General features: G+C 34.9%; 1 protein-coding gene across 2 annotated transcripts; it reads right to left on the reverse strand.

The window, feature by feature from the left end:
- Positions 1–939: 939 nt before the first annotated feature.
- On the reverse strand, positions 940–22686 carry LOC126978952 (pyruvate dehydrogenase phosphatase regulatory subunit, mitochondrial). Of its 2 annotated transcripts, XM_050828079.1 has the most exons (16): positions 22081–22686; positions 19969–20181; positions 19679–19842; positions 16417–16550; positions 15948–16050; positions 15744–15845; positions 14758–14930; positions 11496–11688; positions 10659–10808; positions 9902–10056; positions 8495–8643; positions 7722–8019; positions 5643–5822; positions 4508–4708; positions 3045–3151; positions 940–1784 (listed from the first exon to the last, which is right to left on the reverse strand). In XM_050828079.1, the coding sequence occupies exons 1-16, from the start codon at positions 22329–22331 to the stop codon at positions 1652–1654; spliced, it is 2706 nt and encodes a 901-aa protein (XP_050684036.1). In that variant the 5' UTR covers positions 22332–22686; the 3' UTR covers positions 940–1651. The 2 variants fall into 2 exon arrangements, with proteins under 2 accessions (XP_050684036.1, XP_050684037.1); XM_050828080.1 differs by lacking the exon at positions 22081–22686 and having other exon boundaries at positions 19679–19846; positions 19969–20100.
- Positions 22687–23944: the final 1258 nt, after the last annotated feature.

The following is a 23944-nucleotide window of genomic DNA, read 5'->3' on the forward strand; positions in this document are numbered from 1 at the left end:
AGTCAAAAAACGCGGATGTGGAACGCCTGTTATTAATGTGATGTACGTGAGCAACTCACAATATATTATGCAGTGAATACAAGATGCAGATAGACTCCCAATATCACACAATACCAAAGAATCAAGCTATTTGGAAATGACTCGATCATCCAATGACAATATAAGGAAGTCATTTGCAGTCTTTTTTTTTATGGAATAGGAGGACAAACGAGCGTACGGGTCACCTGGTGTTAAGTGATCACCGCCGCCCACACTCTCTTGCAACACCAGAGTAATCACAGCAGCGTTGCCGGCCTTTAAGGAAGGTGTACGCGCTTTTCTTGAAGGTACCCATGTCGTATCGTCCCGGAAACACCGCACAAGGAAGCTCATTCCACAGCTTCGTAGTGCGAGGAAGAAAGCTCCTTGAAAACCGCACTGTGGAGGACCAGATGTTGGGGATGATATCGTAACTTGTGGCGTGTCGTGCGAAGGTGAAATTCGGCGGCAGGAATCAAGTTGAAAAGTCTGATAGTGGAACAGCAAAAAGTGTGCTTAAACTTTAAGAGACAGTGTAACCACATTTTTCTCCTTAGTTGTATGTCAACTGTCACTATTCGAATCAAATCTGACTGAATAAATGGTTTACATTATTGACATAGAATATTTTAAGCAAATGGAGTACCTAAATGTGGAGTTCTATACTCTATTCTATTAGCAGTAGAAGCTTAATATGGAGTAATTTGTGGCATGTTGAATTACAGCTTTGTTTTTATATGATTTGTCTATATGTATAGATCGTCATGTGATCATTAATTATTTGATTAGCTTTCATTTTATCTGGCCAATTACAACGAGCCCTTAAAAATCGGCAAGCTCCATTCTGAATTCAAAACAGTAAGTACCCCATGTGAGGACTTTTTAATTGTTAAGCTTTGGAATAATTAAAAGATATACCAATTAAAAATATATATTTATTATCAAAAAAACCTAATAATACTTTTCCATTGTTGATTCTATTCATCACATAAAAATTATTAATTGTACTTAATATTACTAGTGTTAAATCTCATTTCATAATCATTAAAACTTTTAGAATAAAATAATTTCGACCCTAAATAATTAGTATAATTTCAAATGATAATAAAAGTGAAATAAAAACAATATAATATATATGTTAATCATATTACAATGGTTAAAATTTATTTGCGAATGAATTTAGTATACCGTTGTGGTTGCCCCACATCCTTCACATCAAGGACTCTTGCAAAGTTGATCATTGTACACGAGGCTGTGGGTTGTGCCAGAGCCGTAGGCGAGGGTGTAAATCTTTCGAGTGTGTTGCTTGCAAGGATTTTTTTTTTAGTATTTTTACCAGGGTTAAAACTATAAATTATTTATCACACACCGTGATGCCAAATGGCAGGAATTTTTTTTTGGCCAAATGCAAGGTGATTGATTACATATAGCCTAATTCAAAATTATATTTTTAGCCATAAAATGCAATTTTCAGTTAGGTAACTTGGTAGGGAATATTCTATTTTTATTAGTGAACAATATTATTATTCAGGTGTGTATAATAGATCTGTTTATGGCCCTAATAACGATGTAATAAGGCTCAGTACAGAATTGTGGCAAGTGCAAGAGTACCCTAATTGCATTATAGTATCCTTTAAGGTTGGTAGTGTCGTCCTAAAAATTGCTGGGGTTCAAGATGTTTTCTTGTTGCTTGGTAAACATCGCGCTCTTTGTCTGGGTACTTTGTTGGGAGATTCGGCGAATGTAGGTGCACTTTGGCTGCATATCTGAAAACAATGAAATAATTACCTACTAGGCTAGAGGTCCCGAGTTCGAATCCCCGTAGGTGAGCATTTATATGATGAATATGGATGTTTGTTTCCGAGTCATGGATGTTTATATGTATGTTTATAAGAATTTGTGTATGTTTAAGTAAGTATATTGTATCAATTATATCATTGTCTTGTAACACATAACACAGGCTATAATATATGCTTAACTTGGGGCAAGATAATTTATGTAAAAAGTGTGTCAATATTATTATAAAATTACAAAATACATTTCAAAGCAGCATGTTCCTAGACATAGTCACAATTGGTTGAATACTTCAGAAATATAACATTAAAAGTTATAAATAATTCTCCTTTGCTATGAAAATTAAATACTTATTTAATTTAAGTATAGTAAACTTGCATTGTATAGCCATTCATATATCTTACTATTTTACAACCAAACAAGGATTCCTATAGCATCACAGTAATACTTTTTTTATATATAATAATGTGCGTGTACTATGTACTACTTATTAATCATATAAATGTGTGTACCCTCAGGGATTCGAACCCGGACTTGTAGCTCAGTGGGCCACCTGAACCTAACCTGTGCTATTTGTATAATAATAACATTATTATTAATAATGATTAGGTAAATATTCCATTGTACGAAAATTTTTTGGGGAGATACTCTCATATGGCATAAGCCTTGTGTGTGACTTTACCATGATAGTATTCGGACTCATAATTTCAAAATCGTTGACGTTAAGTTTTGATCTTATTCACGTGTGCACTAGTATTATATAATATCCCTAGAACGTTTTTCTATTTTCTATATTTCTACTACGAACTAAAGGGTTAACTATGCTCATGTTTCAAGTTGTCACCTCAAGTAAACTTCAAATTTTTTGGATAATACGCATCACCCAACAATTGACGCTTGATCCTGTTACGAGAATACACACAATTTCTCTATATCGGGACTTAACTTCATGCCAATCGGAATTGAATCGTCAATACGAAATTTAAATTTTTGACATAAGATCGCTTCGATCCTATTCTTTTTTACGAGAATAGGGCTAAAGGTGGATTATCTAACATAACCTCCATAACAGTGAGGGATAATTCACTGCTACATAAGATATTTTATTTGACCACACCACAAACTTATATAAGTAGATAGATTAAATTGTGGAAGAAAAAAAACTTCATGATTTAGTGTTGTGAAAGTTACCATGTCTATGGAATTTCACCAGGATGCTGCAAATAACTTACCTTATTCCAGCAATGTCAATTTCATAATGACCACTCAGGATGTATTCATTAGTAACTTTGTGGGGCATGCCATCCTTATCCAAGTTCTGAACAAACCCAAGACAAACCTGCAATATATAAGTTATTGAATCATTTTTAAAAATAAACTACAAGTCAGTTAGGCCAGGCCATATAAATAATGACGATGTGATGCGAGGTAAGCAAAAACAGAAACTTTTTATAGCCTAAACACATGATCGGATTTGGTACGGCCGAACCATCGGACGCGGTCTGGTAGCGGATCATATTCGATGGTGTGTCGCATTTTCCATGGCACAAAATAATATTTTTATATTTATTTATTTAATTCAGAGAGATCTCTATATGTGTTAGTAAATGTATTGGTAACAATTATTATTACCTTCCAGACCGTACCGAGTACGACGCCGGACAAAATCCGACCATATGTTTAGGCTATTACTGGCACACCTTCCAATAATCACTGTTCACGAATGTAAGGACTGTGAAGTTCGTATGGCACGTTTCGACCTTGGTTTGTGTATATTCCCTGAACAACTCTTAACAATGCCGTTTATTAAAAAAAACGATTCCCTGATAATTCTTATCGTCCACCGCAGTGAAGAAATTGTGCAAGTAACTCTCTCAGTTTTGTTTATTTGCTCTTTGAAAAAAAAACCCAATAGTATAATGTTGTACGGAAGTAATGGCCACAGTCCTGATTCATCGTTTGGATTATATTGGTTGGTAATAAAAGAAAATAAAGGAAAAAGAAGACTAATGCTTATATGTAATGTATAGTTATAGTATATAAGACTGAAAACTTATTATATTTTAAGAAAGAAAAAACCTGTGGAATATTATTTTTAATAAGGTTTAAATTTATTTAGAAATCGCGACAAAACATAGGCTGTTTCTTTATTATAAAAGTTTCTCATGATGTTTTCCTTGACAGTTAAGAACGTAAACGTGAAGAAATGAACGTTCTTTTTATGGAAAACGAGGGCAAGCGAGCGCACGGGTCACGTGGTGTTAAGTGATCACCGTCACCCACATACTCTTGCAACACCAGAGGACTTACAGAGAGCGTTGCTGGCCTTTAATGAAGGTGCGCTCGCTTTTTTTGAAGGTACCCATGTCGTGTCGTCCCGGAAACACCGCACAAGGAAGCTCATTCCACAGCTTTGTTTGTGCGAATGCTACACATCCAGATGGTGGGGATGATATCCTAATTTGTGGCGTGTCGTGAGAAGGTGGAATTCTCTTCGGAACACTCCCCTTGATAAATGCGGTAGAAGATGTATCTTCCTATGATGACTGACGCGACGTCTCTACGCATCTCATAAACGTAGGTACACATGAATTCGGAAAATCTAAATCACTGATACGTGGTGGTTGGGGACCTCCTTTTATTTTAAGTGATACAGATATCTTATATATTGAATTGAGTACTTCAAATTTTCTACCTGGTTCTTAAATGTGAAACCGTAGCTTGTAGTGGTGGTTTGTCCACAATAATTTCCGTCTCTAAATATAGGTTCACCTCCCCACGACCACAGGTCCAATTCATGGTCGTGATCAGTTAGAAGTAACTGCACGTACTGGCGATGTATGCCACGATCGCGTTGACGCATAAGTGCGTCACGACCAATGAACGGTATGTCTTTCTGTAAGAAGTATATCATATTAATTATTATAACGATCTAGCCCATTAGTAATTCAGAATTTCTATGTCCACGTAGTATCTATAAAGCTTTTCATATAATATGCCTATTCCACATTAAGATATTTAAAAGAATTTCAACTTTGTGCATTATTTGAAGATATAATATATAGGAGATAATGGGTAGTAAAAATAATTAACACGCAGTTTGAGTATGCGATTAAAGTTATTTAAATCTATTAAATATTACATAAATATGACTAACTATAAATATACGACTAATTAATAGAATTAGGCGGTATTTTGGTGAAATCTATTGCTTATACGGATTAAATTTGTAACCAAAATTTATGAACGATGCGGGACTCGAACCCGCGACGTGTCGGGTTCCGTACGAGCGCTGAAGAAGGTGTGCAAAATGTCCGCATTACGTGTTAGTATATTATTATGTAGGTATATAATACCCACATAGTGTCGCCACCTTTAGGAGCAATGATCAAAAATCACATATCAAAAGTACCATTTGCAAGCTGACTTCCTGATGATATTATCAGACGTAAACATGACATTTAAGATCCGTTCTTATATACACATACAAGGTTAATATATGGAGTCTCATAAATGAAGAGTAGCAATTGCTACGGGCCCCGTGCGAAAAGGTGCATATTAAAACCCACTCATCTCTAGACTTAATTTTTTGAGTGAAACTTATTAAGATGTTGGTATATTGAATTTACTTGATGTCACAAAAAACGTGAAACTTTACAAACTATCCTAATAAGGCAATCCACATCAGACACTCGTTAATCGACAATTCCAATATAGATCAAGGGCACTTTGAAAGAATTTGTTATGGGCACCGCGCTTTCTTAACCCGGCACTGAAGTGTAATCGCAAAAACGAATAAGCACGGGTAAAATAACATATTTCATACGTACATCAAACTTAACGCGCCATGTTCTCCCACACTCAAGTGGCGTCGTCATCGTGTCCAGATCGTTTCCCCAGAACGCAAAGAATTTCTCGACACGAAGCGATCTTGTAGCGTAGTAACCCACATGATTGATGCCGTATTTTACACCCTCCGTCATAAGACGATGATACACGTGCAATGCGAACTGAAAATATACTTTATTGGATTATATAGAAATTGGTTACTAAGTATAGTTAACTTTAATGGCCTCATGTCCCTTCAGGATTACTTCCAGACTACGAAAGTAGTCCGGACTCGAATATAAGATTTTTACCATGATTAATTAATACGATACAGCGACGCTTCATACAACTATGCGAAATGGTTGCACTACTACAATGATCCGTGGCATCTACGAGTGTCCACTGGCCGCTTGTTTACGCGGCGAAATTGGGTACAACCGGTTGACGATCGCACAGGCCACAGTCAGTTGACTATCTCAGGGTTAGCGCGACACACGTATTGTTTTATTAATTGCAAGCTTTATTTATTACCGTTTTATATACTCATTTGCTTGATTGTGGGTTAAGTTGGGTACCACAGCTGCTTTTTTCCGCCAAGCCAGTAGTGGGCAAGAATTATTATTGTGTTTCGGTCTAAAAGGCTATAACTAGTGAAATTATAGGGCTAATAAGACTAATCATCATCCATAGACGTTTTGAATAAAGAAATTATTGAAACTGTGCCTAGGTCGAGACAGATAGATTTAGAATTTTTTGAAGAGAAGGATCAACCAGCTTACGGGTCACTTGAAGTGTTCACCGTCGCCCATATTCTTCAGCAACACCAGAGGAATTACAGAAGCGGTGCCGTGCAGGAAAGGAAACTGTTCGTGCTTATGAAGAAATCTGTCATAATTAAGATAGTCGTGCTGCCATATACGTATATAAAGATATGGTTAGGTAATCCTCATAGATTATGGCGATATTAATGCTGCCTGATGACGTCATAAGCAGTGATCGACCCTGACCGCTCCAAATTATTTTAAATGTCTCATGTTACAAAATGTTACGTATTCGTTTATTTTAAATGTGCATTCTCAGATTGATACTAATGATTGTTTTTATATAAATAGTATTTTGTCAATCAAAGTTGCAGATATTTAACAGTTTAAGAGTTATGTTGAAAATAGTTAGTGTTTGTTACATTATAACCGTTCACAAATAAAAAAAAAATAGGTCTATTGAAAAATACTTGATAACATATAAACACACTTCTACATAATCTTTGATCGGAAATTCAGTTTTAATTTTTTTACCTTTAAAAACAGAGTAAGCTTCCGTGCATAAAAATTAAAAATCACAAAAATGTATACAAACAAAATGTTATTGACACTTATAAATAGAGAGCCTTTTTTTTTCTTAATACTTATACCATAAGGCAGCGTGTTTCGGGGAAGGGTACATAATTTATGGTGATTACTTATCCGAAACGTATATTTTTTTTTACTTAGAAATAACTATATATTCAACAATTCATACAATAAGTGGGCACAGGTTACTTAATACGAGTTATTGTGACGACCCCTATAGCCCAGTGGTTAGTGACCCTGCCTACTGAGCTAGAGGTCCCGGGTTCGAATTCCGGTAGGTGCAATCATTTACTTGATGAATATGAATGTTTGTTTTCGAGTCATGGATGTTTATTTTTATTAATTACTAGGTGACCCGGCAAACGTTGTTTTGCCATATAAAGTATAATTCGCGCGATAGTTTTATAAATAATAGCCTATGAGTTATTCTGGTGTGTAAGCTATATTATTGTAAAGTTTCATCAAAATACATCCAGTAGTTTTTGCGTTAAAGAAGTACAAACATACATCTAGACATACAAACTTTCACATTTATAATATTAATAGGATATAAATTATGTTTAAGTATATCGTATTAAATATATCGTTGTTTTGTACCCGTACTACAAGCTAAGCCTAGTTTGGGGCAAGATGTTTTGTGTAAGAAAGAGTGTGTCAATATTATTACTATTAATTTGTATGGAAAAACAATGTTTTCCGGATCAGCACTTGTATAGTACAAGCGATATTTACCTCATTGGGTATATAAAGCACGTATCCAAGTTCCCCAGTGTGAGTAAGGTTCATCGCTCGTATACCATTCGCTTGGCCAACATCCAGTTCTTTACAGGTAAAGAAGGGAAAGTTCGAAGGCGATAGATCCGTATCAGTTAATTCAGCAAGGAGACTTCTAGAGAATGGTCCCAGTACACAAATTGCTGTATACATCGAGGTAACATCAGACAGCGTTACCGAACCATTGGATGGTAAATGTCTTTTCATCCACACCTTGCACCTGGTCTGCTGAATTGTTGGTGCTATCATCATGTAGCTGGAACATTAAACATGCGGTTACTTGTTCTTTGAGACTTGCTTTTAAATCTATGTCCGATTCGGGATTCGGACCCGCGCCTCTAGGATTACGCCCCAGCGTTTGGACCACTTAGCCAAGCATCCGAATGATGCATTATCTATAAATCTTACGTTATATTTATTAGCATCGGCTTTATCTGCGGTTCAACGGTGTTGGTACCGATTAGTTACTAAATAAAGTTAATAATGTCTCACGAAAGTAATAAGTGAATAAAATTGTATATATTTTATTAATAAGAGCGCGAAGAAGTAATGCTGGGAGAGTTTCTTGCGCTGTTTCTTCTCTCTCAGAGCGCCATTTATTTCCGAAGCGGTGGTAGTTGGAAGTGACATCAAATATAATTCTAAAGGAATCAATTTTGAGTAAAAAAATACCTCTTAAGTAATGTCACATTAATATAAAGTTTACAATTACGATCACAAATAAAGCTTACTGGTTATCAGATAATCGGGCAAGGCTGCAATCATTTTCATATCCTCCGCGTTCATTTTGCATGCCAGTGTGTATTATACTACCAATGGGGACATCGACGTCATTCGAACATAAATATTGCAAGAACTCAACCACTTCGTTACCTTTTGACTGAAAAAGTAATTAGTAATAAAATAGGACAAATTTATTAAGAAAACATGATTTCTTTAATCTTATACTATTCTCATTTTGGTACCAATACAGCATAGTTTAATATCTTTATGACAAACTATCAAGAACGGCTAGTCTTAGGTTGAAATCTGTAGAGCGTACTTAGCCATTGCTCAGACTTTACTTACGTAAAATTAAGCTGAGTGTAAGCTTAGCATAGTCTTTGATTTTGATTTTATAGTCATTTGACACTTTAAATTATGCCGAGCTTAAGCTAAGACAGCCCAATGAAAAAGTCAAGTTCACGTTTTATCAGGTTTTACGTAAGTAAAGTCTGAGCAATGACTAAGTACGCTTTTTAGATCTCAGCCCAAGGCCCTGTGGGTCACGCCAATGTTTTGTTGAACTAGTCATTGAGAAACTAATTATGTAAAAACGGCTATTTCTAATTATAGCTGGTTTCGATGTTTATGGCGTTGGGTAATATTTATATTGTTTTCAATTGTAAGTTCTATTCTATTCAAATTCGAAATTCAAATATTTCTATTCAAAATAGGATGTGACATCACTTATTGAAAGTCAAAATATTTTTTCTACATCTGTGGCAGGGGCTCCAAAATTCAGCCAATGTCACGTTTCAGTAGACCACCAAGCATAGAGCATGTTATTTGTTCAGTGTTAACATATTTACCAGTGTTTATAGTAATGATCATACCTGAAACAATTATAGATGCTGTAAGATTATAATGGACAAACACAGATAATATCACTTAAACAAAACATTTATTGTGTTAGTTATAAATTAATATTATTTTATTTAGCATATGTACAAAAGGAGTAAAAATTAGAGAGTAGAGGAGTGGGGCTGGGGATTTCAGGAGGTATATATATATTAAACAAGAAATACTTCATTAAACTTAACTAACTAACAAATGGTCCAAAAATCCCCCCATCTAGCCCACATGTAGTTCCTAATGTCAAAACTTAAACTGGTAATTTTGACAGTTGACACTTTTGTCGTAACATAGAACAAGATCAACCTTCTGGATGGAACGTTGCAACGAGACAGTCGCAAGTAAAAAGGACGTAAAAAAATCGTACATAGTATAAAAAAATACACTATAGCTGCGAATTAATTATTTTTTCACTACTGCTACGAATGAAGCCGAAACAAAGGTATTTCAAGGAAATATATTTATTGACGAGATTTGTCGAATAAGGAATTTGTCGTTGTTGATAACACACATGGAACACGTACCTGTAGATCAATTTTTGTAAACGACGAATAGTCCGCGAGACCGACTGCTTCTCTGCATGCCCAATATTCTCTCTGGACGGTCTCAAACCACGGCGGCTTTCCAAATGTCTTCGTGTGGGATATTTTGAATGGAAGAGGCTTCTCGGCATCTTTATCTGTTTATACATTACACATATAATAAGTTTTACATTCTAAAATATGTAATTACATACGATATCCGGGTACGTGCAAACATGGTATGAGGATTATGTAGGTGTGTAATTAATGTATTTATATATTTATGTATGTAAGAATTTTTAATAATGAAAATATGGGACGAGATGAACAGCTGATGATTTATACGCCCTGCCCATTACAATGTAGGGCCGCTCAGGACTATTGAAAAACCCAAAAATTCTGAGCGGCACTACAACTGCTCTCGTCACCTTGAGACATAAGATGTCAAGTCTCATTTGCTCAGTAATTACACTAGCTACGGCGCCCTTCAGACCGAAACACAGTAATGCTTACACATAACTGCTTCGTGGCAGAAATAGGCGCCGTTGTGGTACTCATAATCTAGCCGGCATCCGGTGCAAAGGAGCCTCCCACCGGTAATATATCGACGTCTGGCATCCATACCGAGTTTTGGGACATTTTGATTTATTATTTAACAATGAAAAGTTATATAAGAGAATTTCTATAGTATTTGCAAGGAACGCATACATTAATATCTACTCAATAAGCAGTTATTTTATTAAGTATACTTAATACTAACCGACTGGTTCAAACCAGGTTGGCCTCTCATAACCCATGACTTGTCCAAAAACTCCACCATTGTCCCTTAGCGTTGGGTAAATAGGGGATAGACGCAGATTTCTACCAGTTTCAAACTCATACCAGGGATACGGTAAACCATAGTGCACTCCTAAAAAAACACTGTATTTTAATTTTCATTGTGCACAGTATAATTTCACAAAATTTATCCATACTAATATTATAGAGGTAAAGGTTAATTGGTTAGGGGGTGATTTCTGGATTTACTGAACCTTTTTTGAAAATTCTGATACCAATAGAAAGCCTCATTGTATGTGAGTGTTATAGTCTACAATAAAAATGAAAAGACTTTTTCCTGGAAGTCGGATTTGCAAAGTAAGTGGCAGAAAAAATGGTCGAACAAACACGTTTCTCATGATCGCTGCCTTAACGATGAGAGATATGTGATTGTTTTGTAAAGTGTTTTAATTCCACTGGGGACGACGATCGTATAATTTCTGCACCACTAAAAACTTTTTTTATCTCTTTTTACAATCCCATCCGACCTTACTCACTCCCCTAACCGAACTGATCCGCGTGCCGGTACAGTTTTGTAAGCCCTGCCCACTAATGGTATAGTTTTAGTTGCGCTATTTTAAAGCGTCAGATATACTTCTATGTTCACTGATAAAAACGAAATCAAAGTTTATGCTAAACTTACATTTCGCTAAGTTTTACGTAAGTAAAGTCTGAGCAAAGTCTAACTAAACTCTATAGATCTCAGCCTTAGTGTTGCTTAAAAGCGTAACGAAGTAATCTAAATTATTTTGTTTTTCATTTTAATAAATTTGGTTAATACCTGGCACCTCTTTGACACGGTCTCTCAAGAACCTCTTGTTGTTATGCAATCCCAGGAAGCGAGTTATATCCAACTCATACATGTCGTATTTTGAATAACCGTCAACAATTTCGTCGACCGTTGCCTCGGCTACTCCCCCGGCCGCTGAAATTCCCACTGTCTTCATACCAGCCGCCACGTGATAATTAAACATCTGTTGAAATGTGTGCCTTATACAAAATTTGTTTATTATTAAAATTATGGATACTTCTCGTTTAATTTTGAAAAAGTTATTGATGTCGTTTTACTGATTAGATAACGTACTTTCGATATATGTAATAGTTACGGAATAATCGCCTGGTCACACTTAACGATTACACCCTGTACTATTTATCTGTACGTGACGTGACATACCTATGAATTCTTAAATCCTGTATATTCTTACTGTATTATTTATCTGTACGTGACATACGTACGAATTCCAACATCGAATTCGTACGTATGTCACGTACGAATTCTTACATCCTGTATATTCTTACTATACTATTTATCTGTACGTGACATACCTACGAATTCTTACATTGAATTCGTACGTATGTCACGTACGAATTCTTAGATCCTGTATATTCTTACTGTACTATTTATCTGTACGAGACATACGTACGAATTCTAATATCCTGTATATTCTTACTGTACTATTTATCTGTACGTGACATACATACGAATTCTTACATCCTGTATATTCTTACTGTACTATTTATCTGTACGTGACATACGTACGAATTCTTACATCCTGTATATTCTTACTGTACTATTTATCTGTACGTGACATACCTACGAATTCTCACATCCTGTATATTCTTACTGTACTATTTATATGCACATGACATACCTACGAATTCTTACATCCAGTATATTCTTACTGTACTATTTATATGCACATGACATGACATTTGCTATATAAACCAAGATAGAACTTTAATTATTAAAACTTTCGTCAGCCATTGTTAATTTATTTATGAATACGGCTTTACTCAGGCTTTTTCGGTTTGCGACTTCATCAGGGTGAGTGTAGTGGGTTCGCGATAACGTCCCGTCTCTTACTGCGGATTTGTGCTCGTAGTGCGCGGCTGGACAGGGCGGGGAGCGCGGATTGCGGCGGTGACACTATGTCACTATTGGTGTCCACGGGTGCACAAAATGTACTCACAACATAGTGGACGGATGATCATGTAGTTGGACATTGTGACTAAAGCCGTATTAATAAATAATTAAAAAAAAGATAGAACTTTAGATCATTGGCACTTTTTTTTAAATAATTTACTAGCTGATCTGACAGACGCTGTGTAATCAATAGGAAAAAATATGATGTAAGTTTTTGGGAATGATGTAGTCTAAAGCCATCGGAAATATGCAATCAAAGTTAATGAGTTAAAAATGAAACAAAAACGTGTTTCTGAATGAATTTTATAATAAAATGATAAGGATTAGGTACTATGTGTATTTGTGTAAACAGCTGTTGCAATACCGCTTTATAATTGCCAATTTTTAAAGTATTTTAATGGATATAGTATGTTATCCTTAAGAGATAGAAAATTGCCCTCGCGGATTTTTCTGTAAACCTATATAAGATACGTAATTCCACCATACATTATATTCTTTTATTTCAAAGGGAACGGAAACGCTGTCTTAACAGCGTTTCCGTTGAAAGCTAACAGACGACTTATTTTTTTCCGACATCTCCAACAAATATCGATAACGCATACACAATTGTAGAGAGAAACTTAACAAATTATATATTAAAACCATCCCCGAGAAACACGCTATCCATTGGTAAAATCAGCATGGAAATCGGTGCTGTACTTTTTGAGTTTATCATGAACAGACTGACAGACTGACGTGGCGGAGTACTTTGTTTTATAATACGTATTGATGTACCCCCTTATTCATAATGGTCCACTAACTTTAAACAGCCGCTTAGTAGTGTTTTTTCTCATTCTGACTTAGGTCAAAAGAAGAAGACAGAGCGAGAATTAGCAATGCTTTAAGTTAGAAGACTATTATGAATAAGGGATAATGTTTAGAACAAACAATCCACTCTATAACAATTTGAAATACATACAAAAATTCCACATAGCGAAATCAAATAAAAATGAAAATCGTCACGTTGAAAAGACATGCTTACACAAATAATTGCTTAATTGAGTTTAATTGTACAAGCAAAATAATTTAACAACAATGTGCAGAGTTTGGCTGAAAGTCAAGGCTCGGTTTGTCATTGTTTTCTCCGCTTATACATAACTTTTTTTCAAGCCCTTCGGCATTTACCAACCGCAGTATCTTCTTGAGGCCAGAACTAGGTACAAACATCATTGGGAAGTAAGTTGTATTTTCCAAGGGTGGCCTCACGTTTTACATAAACGTATTAGTATCTTTCGTCGTTGATTCCGACCACACTTGCAGTGGGCGCTAGTGCCCAGATAATAGATGTAGTATCACTCCAAAAACTCCGTCGCAATTCATGGGGTTATCATTGTCTGCAAAACGTTGAATGTCACGAATTTAACTGATAACTACAGCTAAACCCATGGCATTCTACGTTTCGAAAAAACAATCTCTTGTCATCTTGATTTCTAATATTTTCTTTGTTACACGTTTAAATAAAATGTCCCCCTGAAAACGTGCTCTATAAGGTCAAGACTTGTGTTAAGTAAAGTAATAATAAAAATGTAACATTTACACAAAAAAACCTAATGTAAAAACATAGTTACAACACACGCGTTTTAATCCTTCAAAAAGTATTTTATTTAAGTCTTGATTTCTTCTTTCCTTAATATAACGTAATATAACTTCTTATACGTAAGAATAAAAACCTTCGTTGTCAACTGAAATTCATCAAAATCAGGCAGCGAGACATATACATTGATAAATCAATAAAATGATTGTTAGGTTGCACCGAACTAAACCTGTAAGAATCAATCAACACACAGATTCTTCAGTTCTACTAGAAACAATAAAATATTGTAAAAATGAGAACATAATATGTAAGATTATTACTCAATTATACTCCATCTCTTTTTAAAGTGCAATTTAAACTGGTTAAATGTTAAATGTAGTCAAGATTAAATAGTATGAACTTGTAACACTTATTTTAATAGACCATATTGTGGTTCAACCCGAAACGGTCAATTCGTTCATCAAAATTAGTAAAATTGCCTTTGTTATTGCTTATATATGCTTGATCTACCAGTTCGTTATTCAAGCAGTAATTTTTATTTTTTACCTCAGGAGCTTCACCAACAATCCATTTGCAATCTGGTGAAAATGCTTCAAGCCCATTGCACAATTTATGTAACACAGCTTGGTTCAGACTTGGCACTCGCTTCAATAACTCCTGAAGTAGCACATGGAAGTGATCCCAATCGTCCGGCAGACATCTCTGAGTTGTATTCTCGACTTGAAACAAATTAAGAAGATTATTCATTTTGGCTCGGGTGTAATCGGGATGCGGTGCGAGTGCGGGCGAGAGCGAGCGCCGAGCGCAGTCAGGGAAGAACTATCGAGCGAGGCGGTCGTGTCGCATTGCTGTGTTAGTGAAGTGTAGGTACCTACTTCTACGATTAAAACGTTTGTTGCACATTAATATAATGTGTTTGTCAGTAACGAATTAAGCTTACGCGGGGCTCATAGGAAATTCTTTCAATGAGCCCTTGGTATATATATTGGAAATAGTCAGTTACAGAGTGTCTAACTCAGTACGAAAAGTTGTAACGTTTCACGTTTTCGCCACGTCAAGTAATTCAATATCTAAATAAGTTTCTCTCAAAAAATTATGCTCAGACCGAGATGAGTGGGACATGCGGGCCCCCCTTTAGCAAGGAGCCCGAAGCAATTGCTACAATTGCTATATGGCTAATCCGGCACTGGTGTTCCTTGCTGGCGTAATCAACGCCCACAGTATTGGTGAACCACGAAGATACTGACCATGTGAACGGCCTTGTCTCGTCATATATAAGATATAATTATGCAAATTTCAACTTATTTTATATCCGAAATTAATTTAAAGATAAGTGAGATACCAAATATATTTTTACACTAACAACCAACTATCTAATATATCTATAAAAAACATCTTCATATCATTGAGTCAATAAGTCACTCAGGTGAAAGAGTTTCATGTTCATGAAATCGGATGGTCTAGAGAAGATGCTGTAGCGAAAGAGAAAGAACAAAAGTTAACTAAGTTTTCTTAAGATATTTAAAACTCACTTTCCTCTTCATATACTGGTTTTGCAATAGGTTCAAATCCACCAGCTAAAATACAGCCATCTCTTTCCCTCAAATAAATGTAGCCATCTGGATCACGAACAACTAAAAATGTTAATAAAATATTTTATATTCTTATTTGAGATATGACGTTAATGCAAGTGAAGTGCTTTTTATATTTCATGAAATGGATTATTATTACAATACCTGGCGTCATTGGGTCCAAATTATCGATATGTTTAGTATGTAAGTAGTAATGTTCGCATGGTAGTAAGGGTACTTTCACTTGAGGTTTTGCCAATTGTCCCACCTATTAACATATAAAATTATAGTCTTGAAGTGAAAAAAAAAAAATGACACTGCTACACAAATTATCTAGCACCAAACTAGGCATAGCCTGTACTACAAGACAACAATATATTTTTTATATTAATACAATATACATACTATAACATACTATAACATACATAAATATTTATAAACATCCAAGACTAGGAACAAACATCCATATTCATCATATAAATTTTTGCACCTACCGAGATTCCAACCCGGGATTTCTAGCTCAGTAGGCAGGGTCATTAACCAGTTATCCACTGGGCTATATGGGTCATCGAAATATTATTTGGAAACAAAGGGAACTAGAACTGTTTCCAAAATGAGGTCATCTTTCACATACCTGACGTGCCCAAAATCCAGCACAGTTAACAAAATACTGACACTCAATGGAACCTTGAGTTGTTTCAACACCACACACCAGTCCATCCTTTGAGTGGACTCCCGTTACTGAACATTCTTCCATGACACCTACACCTGTGTTCATTATGTTTACATTTATTAAGGGTCGATAAAGACTAGCTAACGGTCTTATTCATAATGACTTATCGGTGGTTTAGAAGATCGTTAATAGATGCTAGTTAAAAAATGGTATTCATAATTACATATAAGAGCTCAAACGCTCATTATCTCTTTGATAAAGCTGGCGTGACTTATAGTAGCCTTCTATAAACGTATATTAAGCCCTCTATAGCAAAAAACATGGCCGACATTGATCAGCTGTCTCATATTTAACAGAAAAAGTCATACAGCATTTCAATAACATGTGTTATAAGATTATTTCTAAATAGTTAATCTATATCTATATATATAAAAATGAATTGATGTTCGTTCGTCTCGCTAAAACTCGAGAACGGCTGGACCGATTTGGCTAATTTTGGTCTTGAATTATTTGTGGAAGTCTAGAGAAGGTTTAAAAGGTGAATAAATATGAAAACGCTGCTAAATTAAATAAAAACAACAAATTTATTTTTCCTTTGATGTGTCCATACATAATTTCTATGAGAGAATTTATTGACGCACGGTTTGACAGTTCTGCTGTGAAACAATTTCATTACGACAGCAGGGTGCATATTTTACGAAGTAATTTTTGATGTTATGATATATTATTGACAATTTCATATACAAACATTATTTTATTTATTATATACAGAACAACGTCTGTCGGGTCAGGCAGTCTAGAATAAATGTGAAACAATTGAGTCCTTTTAATAGAATATCTAAAACATTTAACGATATCAACGATCATGACATTTACATTTTTCATAACACATTTAGGCCATAATAGAAAAAAAGTTTTAGAAAAAATTACGACCACGATAGATAATACTTTGTGTTAGATTGTTAAATAGTTAAGTACTTATTAATTCTACTTTTATTTATATTAGAATTAATATTCAAGTTACTTAAACTGTTCTTTTTTAAAATGTTAAATGTACCTAATTAGAATAAACAACCTAGAACTAGTACGTAAAGGCAGGCAATTGTCAGTGTTGGTAAATCTAATTTAATAAATAAAAAATAAACACTATCTTGTAGGTGCTAACAGTGTATCTGGTTCACATTTGAACACACTTGTAATTAAACCAAATGATTATTTTCAATTATAATCTTATGCTGTGAGATTGGTTTCGTAAATAATACTCTAAGTACATTATAAAGAAAGGGGATATCCAGTACAACTCATGTGTTTGAACTTGTGGTAAATGTCAACAGTGACATTGACATATTATGGGAAAATTCAAATTAATAGATATACTTGACAGATGGAAGGGCAAATGATGATGACAAAATATTTACAGCTTTTACTCTTCGGTATATGGAACATTGAAGGAAGCTGCTGTTTTATAGGAATTTGCCAATAATATTTCAAAACATCAAGATTCCTCCCTATTGTTATAATGAAATTATATTACAGCGGAACTGTAATACCTTCCGTCACTAAATTCTCTCATAGAAAATATACCCATACGAAACAAATATTGAAAATAAAAATAATTATGGGTCCCAAATCGAAATAAAAACTATCCTATCTCTCAAGTTGGCCCAAGCTGCACTCCATGAAGTAATCCCCATTAAAATCCGTTCATTAGTTTAGGAGTCCATCGCGGACAAACAACGTGTCACGTAATTTATATATATTACTAGCTGCCCCGACGGACGTTGTTCTGTAGATAGTAAAAAAACAACTGTTTTATATTTCAAAACATCAAAAATTATTTCGTAAATATGCTCCCTGTTGTTAGAATGAAATTGTTTCACAGCGGAACTGTCAAACCGTGCGTCACTAAATTCTCTCATAGAAAATATGTCCATACAAAACATATATTGAAAATAAAAATATTTATGGGTCCCAAATCGAAATAAAAACTACCCTATCTCTCAAGTTGGACCAAACTGCACTCCATGAATTAATCACCATTAAAATCCGTTCATTAGGTTAGGAGTCCATTGAGGACAAAGATTGTGACACGAGATTTATATATATTAAGATAAGATATTCCACTTTAACTAAATGTGAGTTATTGTTAGTCTAATTTAAAATATCTTTTTATCATGTGGTTGTCAAATGGATGATAAATTATTTCCGCATTTATAGCAAATGATGACATACAATTTAAAATGACACAAGTGGCTTCTACCTTAATCAATATATATATATTAATCCATTGTGACATGGTAGTCCTTTAAAACATTTTCTTTGCCAACTGAGGCCAGAACATAATATGGTTTCCTCACCCCCACACCTATTACATGATTTTTTTTATGAAATAGGAAGACAAATGAGTGTACGGATCACCTGGTGTTAAGTGATCACCACCACCCACATTCTCTTGCAACACCAGAGAATTCACAGGATTGTTGCCGGCCTTTAGGGAAGGTGAGGCCTTTATTGATTACTCTGTCTAGATGGCTGTGTAGAATGATTTATTATATATTCATTCTGGGTTATGCTAGAAGATTAAATAAACTTACACTCTGTTATAACTAACATTACCCATGCATTTTATTTAAAGTTCGAAAATATAAGCAACATTAATTTGTATAAGGTTTGCAGGTGTTGGGTACACATTGAGGTGCACCCAACACCTGCAAATGTTAGGTGTTGCATTACAAAGTATAGTAAGAATAGTAGTTGTATTCTAATTATAATTAATTAGGTTGCTTAAAAGGCCAAGTAGAAGCCCATTTAACCATCCACCTACCCTGTACCCCTTCCACCATGAGTTGGGGTGTGGCTAAAGTCCAAAGTTCACTTTTACATTTTAAGATTAATCATATTAAGATTTATGATAGATATTAACAATGTCATTCGTTTTTCCACAAATTATTCTAATATCACTGAGCCAGTGTTGGGTAGATTTAGATGTACATACAACATCAAATTCATAATAAGTTACAAAGTACATACAACATCAAATACATAATAAGTTGATTTAATTTTCGGACTTTACTCAAAAGGTTTGGCTAATACTAGTTATACCCTGGTAAACCTAGGTATACTTAAACTTATAGAATTATCTGTAGGATATATTTACATAATTCTTGTAAGGGTACCCTAGAAATAAATAGGGCAAATTAAGTCACACAAAAACTTAAGTTACCATTCTCAACTGCTTCTCTCATCATTGACATACAGAATAAATAAGGATCACCAACTCCATCTCCGGGTATCCATAGGCCACCAAGGATATCATCAACATTCAGCATTGGCCATATTTCTTGACATCTTTTAGGATTAACAAGTTCACAAGGAATACCCCAAGATCTATCTGAGAAAATAAATTTATGAAAAAAGTGTATAGCACTTTTGGTTTTGAAAATTTTTCAAGGGACAGTATTTTGAACTGTATTTACTTTTTGAATGTATAAATACAATGATTATGTTACTTACACTGATTGACTTTTCATACGCCTATATACAGTCATTCTGTCTCTTTTTCTTGCTAATAAGAGAGATCCACATTGCTTCCATCCTGTTGGTCTACCTTTAGCTTCAAGATCTTTTAAAAGTTGAATTGATGACTGAGCAATTTTCACTTGAGCTAGAGATGGTTTAAATGCCCCAACTAAACCTGATGAATGCCACCTGCTTCCTGCACCAACCCTATTGGAAAATTATAGGTGTGAAACATATAATTATAGGATCAATATTTACCATGATCACTGGGTCTCAGACCAGGGAACTGCATTTATGTGACCAAACCACAACAAAAATCCAAATAAATGATTTAATTTATGAATCATTATATAGTTACATTAGCGTGGTGGGAGTGCACGAGCCTAGGGACATTGCCACTATGTTCTCCCACCAGTTCAGGGTGCACTCTCCTCTGGGACCAGCGCGGCAGGAGCCTGATGCTGAGGATGGTAGTGAGTGCAGTGTTAATTTTACTGAGGAGGAAGTGTGTGTGAAGTGCGGTGATTAGAGGCATGGTGAGGGGTAAATGCCTGGGTCAGGCCCAGGCTTTCCACCGAGAGTGCTATACTCGCCATCAAAACTTCTGTAATTAGGGAAATTGTGCTATTATTTATGCATTGGTATAAGAAGCAAAAGAACTACGTAAGATGGGCAGGCTCTGCCTCGGAGGAGAACTGGCTGGAATGCGGGGTGAGGCAGGGTGGCTGACCTCTCCCAAGCTCTTCAGCCTTGTATGTCAACCGACTGATTAATGAGCTCAGCAGCTCCAGCGGTGAGGGTCTATATATATATTGATGGAGTGTGCGTGAACAATATCAGCTACGCAGACAATATGATGCTGCTGAGCCCATCGATTGGTGCTTTACAAAGGCTGCTGAGAAATTGTGAGCGCAAATCGCTGTCTGTCCGATGCAACATGTTGGCCCGTAGGTTTTCACGATGCACAGACACTGTTAAAGTTGCGCTTTTTAATTTGTACTGTCAGTCATTTTACACCTGCAGCCTATGGGTTAACTATACACTGCGGACATACAGCAATCTGCGTGTTCAATACAATAACGTGTTCCAGGTGCTGACGGGACTGCAGCGCCTCCGCTATATTCGCGGCAGCTCACACAGATGGCTTTGCGGCCATCATGCGCAAGCGGTGCGCTTCTACCATGCACCTCATGTGCGACAGTCCCAACACCATATTGCGTACGCTGTCGGACCGGTGGGACTCCCCAATGCTGGTCTGTTGGATACGGCTGCATGCAATCATATATTAATTTACCGTAATCATAGGGAAGTCTACCCGGACCAGCCTGTTATTTTATTTATTTTCTAAATATGTGATTTAATAACTTATTACTAACACAATTTTGTAAGTTTGCAAATTGTACTAACAAATACAGATGTAATCTCATGAATGAATCCGAAAAAAATTATTATTGACTGACATTCTCGTAGTGGAAAATCTACTATGTCAGTCTGTAGATTTATTTTTGTTTAACATAAAAGTATTATTTTACTTAGTTATAATTTTATTATTTTCTTTAGATTGACATTTATAAATTTGTTATACATATCTTTTAAATCGAATGTCCGATTTTAATAATATAAAAATATAAAATAATAATATAATTAAAAAAGTATTTTAGGATAAGGATTAATACAGAGGTATGAATGATATGGTTTGATTATTGTCTGCACTTATATGAACTTTTAAAATGTAAAAGGGCAGTTATAGCAGCATAATTGGACTACAGTAATTGGACATATGGTATTGCAAACTTTTTCGTAGATATTGATATGTTATATGATATTGTAGAACATTTTTTTGTTCTAAGATCAATAGTTACCGCAGCACATGCAATGACAGATTTTTTATGACAAATTTTTTCACACCTTGGGTTATATTATTGAATTTTTATTAGGGATCCCTATTATAGCTTATGCCATTCAGTGAAGATGCAGCTTTCTAATAGTTAAAGAATTATTGAAATTGGTAGTTTTTGTGTGAAAACATTAACACACAATTTTTTTTTTTTTATTATATTATATAGTTTAGATTACTCTAACACGAATATCGTAACTGTTACTGACCTTTCTCTCTCAATGAGAATTGTATTTGCACCCCAACCACGCTTTGATAAATGATAGGCTACTGCAGCCCCCATCATTCCTCCACCGCATATTACGACCTTTGATTTCGTTGGTAGTGATTTTAAGCAACCTTCAAGCTTTTCTATATGATCAAGTGCATCAATACTAGACAAAGGGCGACTCCCAATACGAATGCAGTTGTATGCTATACATATATCGTCAATACGACGTCGCAAATGACTGGATAACATCGCGACGCGGAACTGCGCATATAAGTAACGAATAGATAGAATTACAGATTCCAATGATATGGTTATATAGAAATAATGTATGAACTAATGCACTTAATATATCACGGTCACATAGCTGACAAAAACCATTTATTTTTACATTACATTCAATATTACGAAAATATTATTATTGATCCAAGTTGCATAAGGTTTTCATTTTGGACTACATTTTTCACTGTTAAGTCTAAAGCTTTCACACATCAACAAACTTAAAAGCAGAAAGAAACAAGAAGTAAAATTAAAAAATTGATATTATTTAAATTAAAAATCACAAAGGCCGAAGCTTTGGAGTAAGCTTAGCGACTATCACCGACTATGGACAAATGGGACTGTAAAATATTAAAACTGTCAAGTGTCAACGCCAAGCGTATTTTGACTTCAATCAAAGAGAATTTATACACTATGTTCAACTTCATCATCAAAGCTGAGCAACGCCCATACAGCCCAGTGACAGGAGTAGTCTTATGTGTTGTCTGAATATTATTATGAAATTATTACCCCTATGGTTATGATCAGAAAATATATATTGTCTTGTTATTTAACTTTTATTCACATGTATTTATAGTCTTTGTTATGTTTATTTATTTTTTATGTGTAAAACTATGTAGTATGTTGTTTAATGTACGTAAATGAGAAAGTCCTTCTTTTTGACTAGTCCGTGATTACTAACCCAACTATAGTGTAAACTTTTATAACTTTGAACGAAATGAAAAATTCACAAAAACTCAATATCACAGAAATACTATTCGTAAGCTAACCGATACGATTTACGCGATAGAGAGTCAAGATCAATAGCTTTGTTCCGTTCTATATCAGCCTAAGTTGTATATCGCTTGTCCTTTTTGTTATAAAGTTACCGACGCTACTTCTGTAGTGTTAATATTCTAACTGTAAGATAATAAAGTGTGAACAGTGTTCCCACCGTGAGACGGTGAGATGTTTACCAACAATATAATCAAATACTGTTTAAAATATAAACCGGAATACAAACTTTGGTATTAAAATATTTATAGGAAAATATTGCAAAATAAAACATATACTATAGAAGTTAGACTGTGGTGCTACAAGTTTGAAGAGATTTAGGCACCTATTATATATATGAATTATTCTTTCCGACTCATCGATGTTTATTTATATTTATGTATTTTGTGAAAGAGTGTGCCAATATATTATTATTAAAATACACAGCATGCACCGAATTTTTTTTAAAGTAGGTATAATACATTTTTGTATTTATCATATTTTTATCATCAGATTATTATTCAGAAGTCGTCCTGTGAATTTAAACGAAATAGAAAATGCGAGTAAAACGTGAAATTTGCAAAAGAAACTTGTTCTTTACTTGTTAGCAGAAATTAAAATCTATCCGAGCCATTTACACCTTTATTATCCGTCGTGACATCTTAAACAAAAAGTCTGGGTAAATTGAAGGCAATAAAAGAGAAAAAGCGTGAAAATTTAACCGCAATTGCTTTTCCACGACTTACGTAAAGCGTGTTGCCAACTGCCAATACGATTCTACATTTCTGATTTAGGGCCTAGTGTTAAGCTATAAAAAAGAAAAAGACGAAAAG

Source organism: Leptidea sinapis, chromosome Z, assembly GCF_905404315.1.
Source record: "Leptidea sinapis chromosome Z, ilLepSina1.1, whole genome shotgun sequence".
Classification (NCBI taxonomy): Eukaryota; Metazoa; Arthropoda; class Insecta; order Lepidoptera; family Pieridae; genus Leptidea; species Leptidea sinapis.

Bases quoted from the DNA above. Each gene is read 5' to 3' on its own strand.
- LOC126978952 (XM_050828079.1), bottom strand. From the start codon at position 22,331: ATGTTATCCAGTCATTTGCGACGTCGTATTGACGATATATGTATAGCA. The intron at 16,551-19,678 runs GTAACTTAAGTT...TAATGAACACAG, and splicing joins GAGAGAAGCAGTTGAGAATG to GTGTAGGTGTCATGGAAGAA. The intron at 8,020-8,494 runs GTAAGCTTTATT...TTAATGTTCCAG, and splicing joins GCCCGATTATCTGATAACCA to CTACATGATGATAGCACCAA.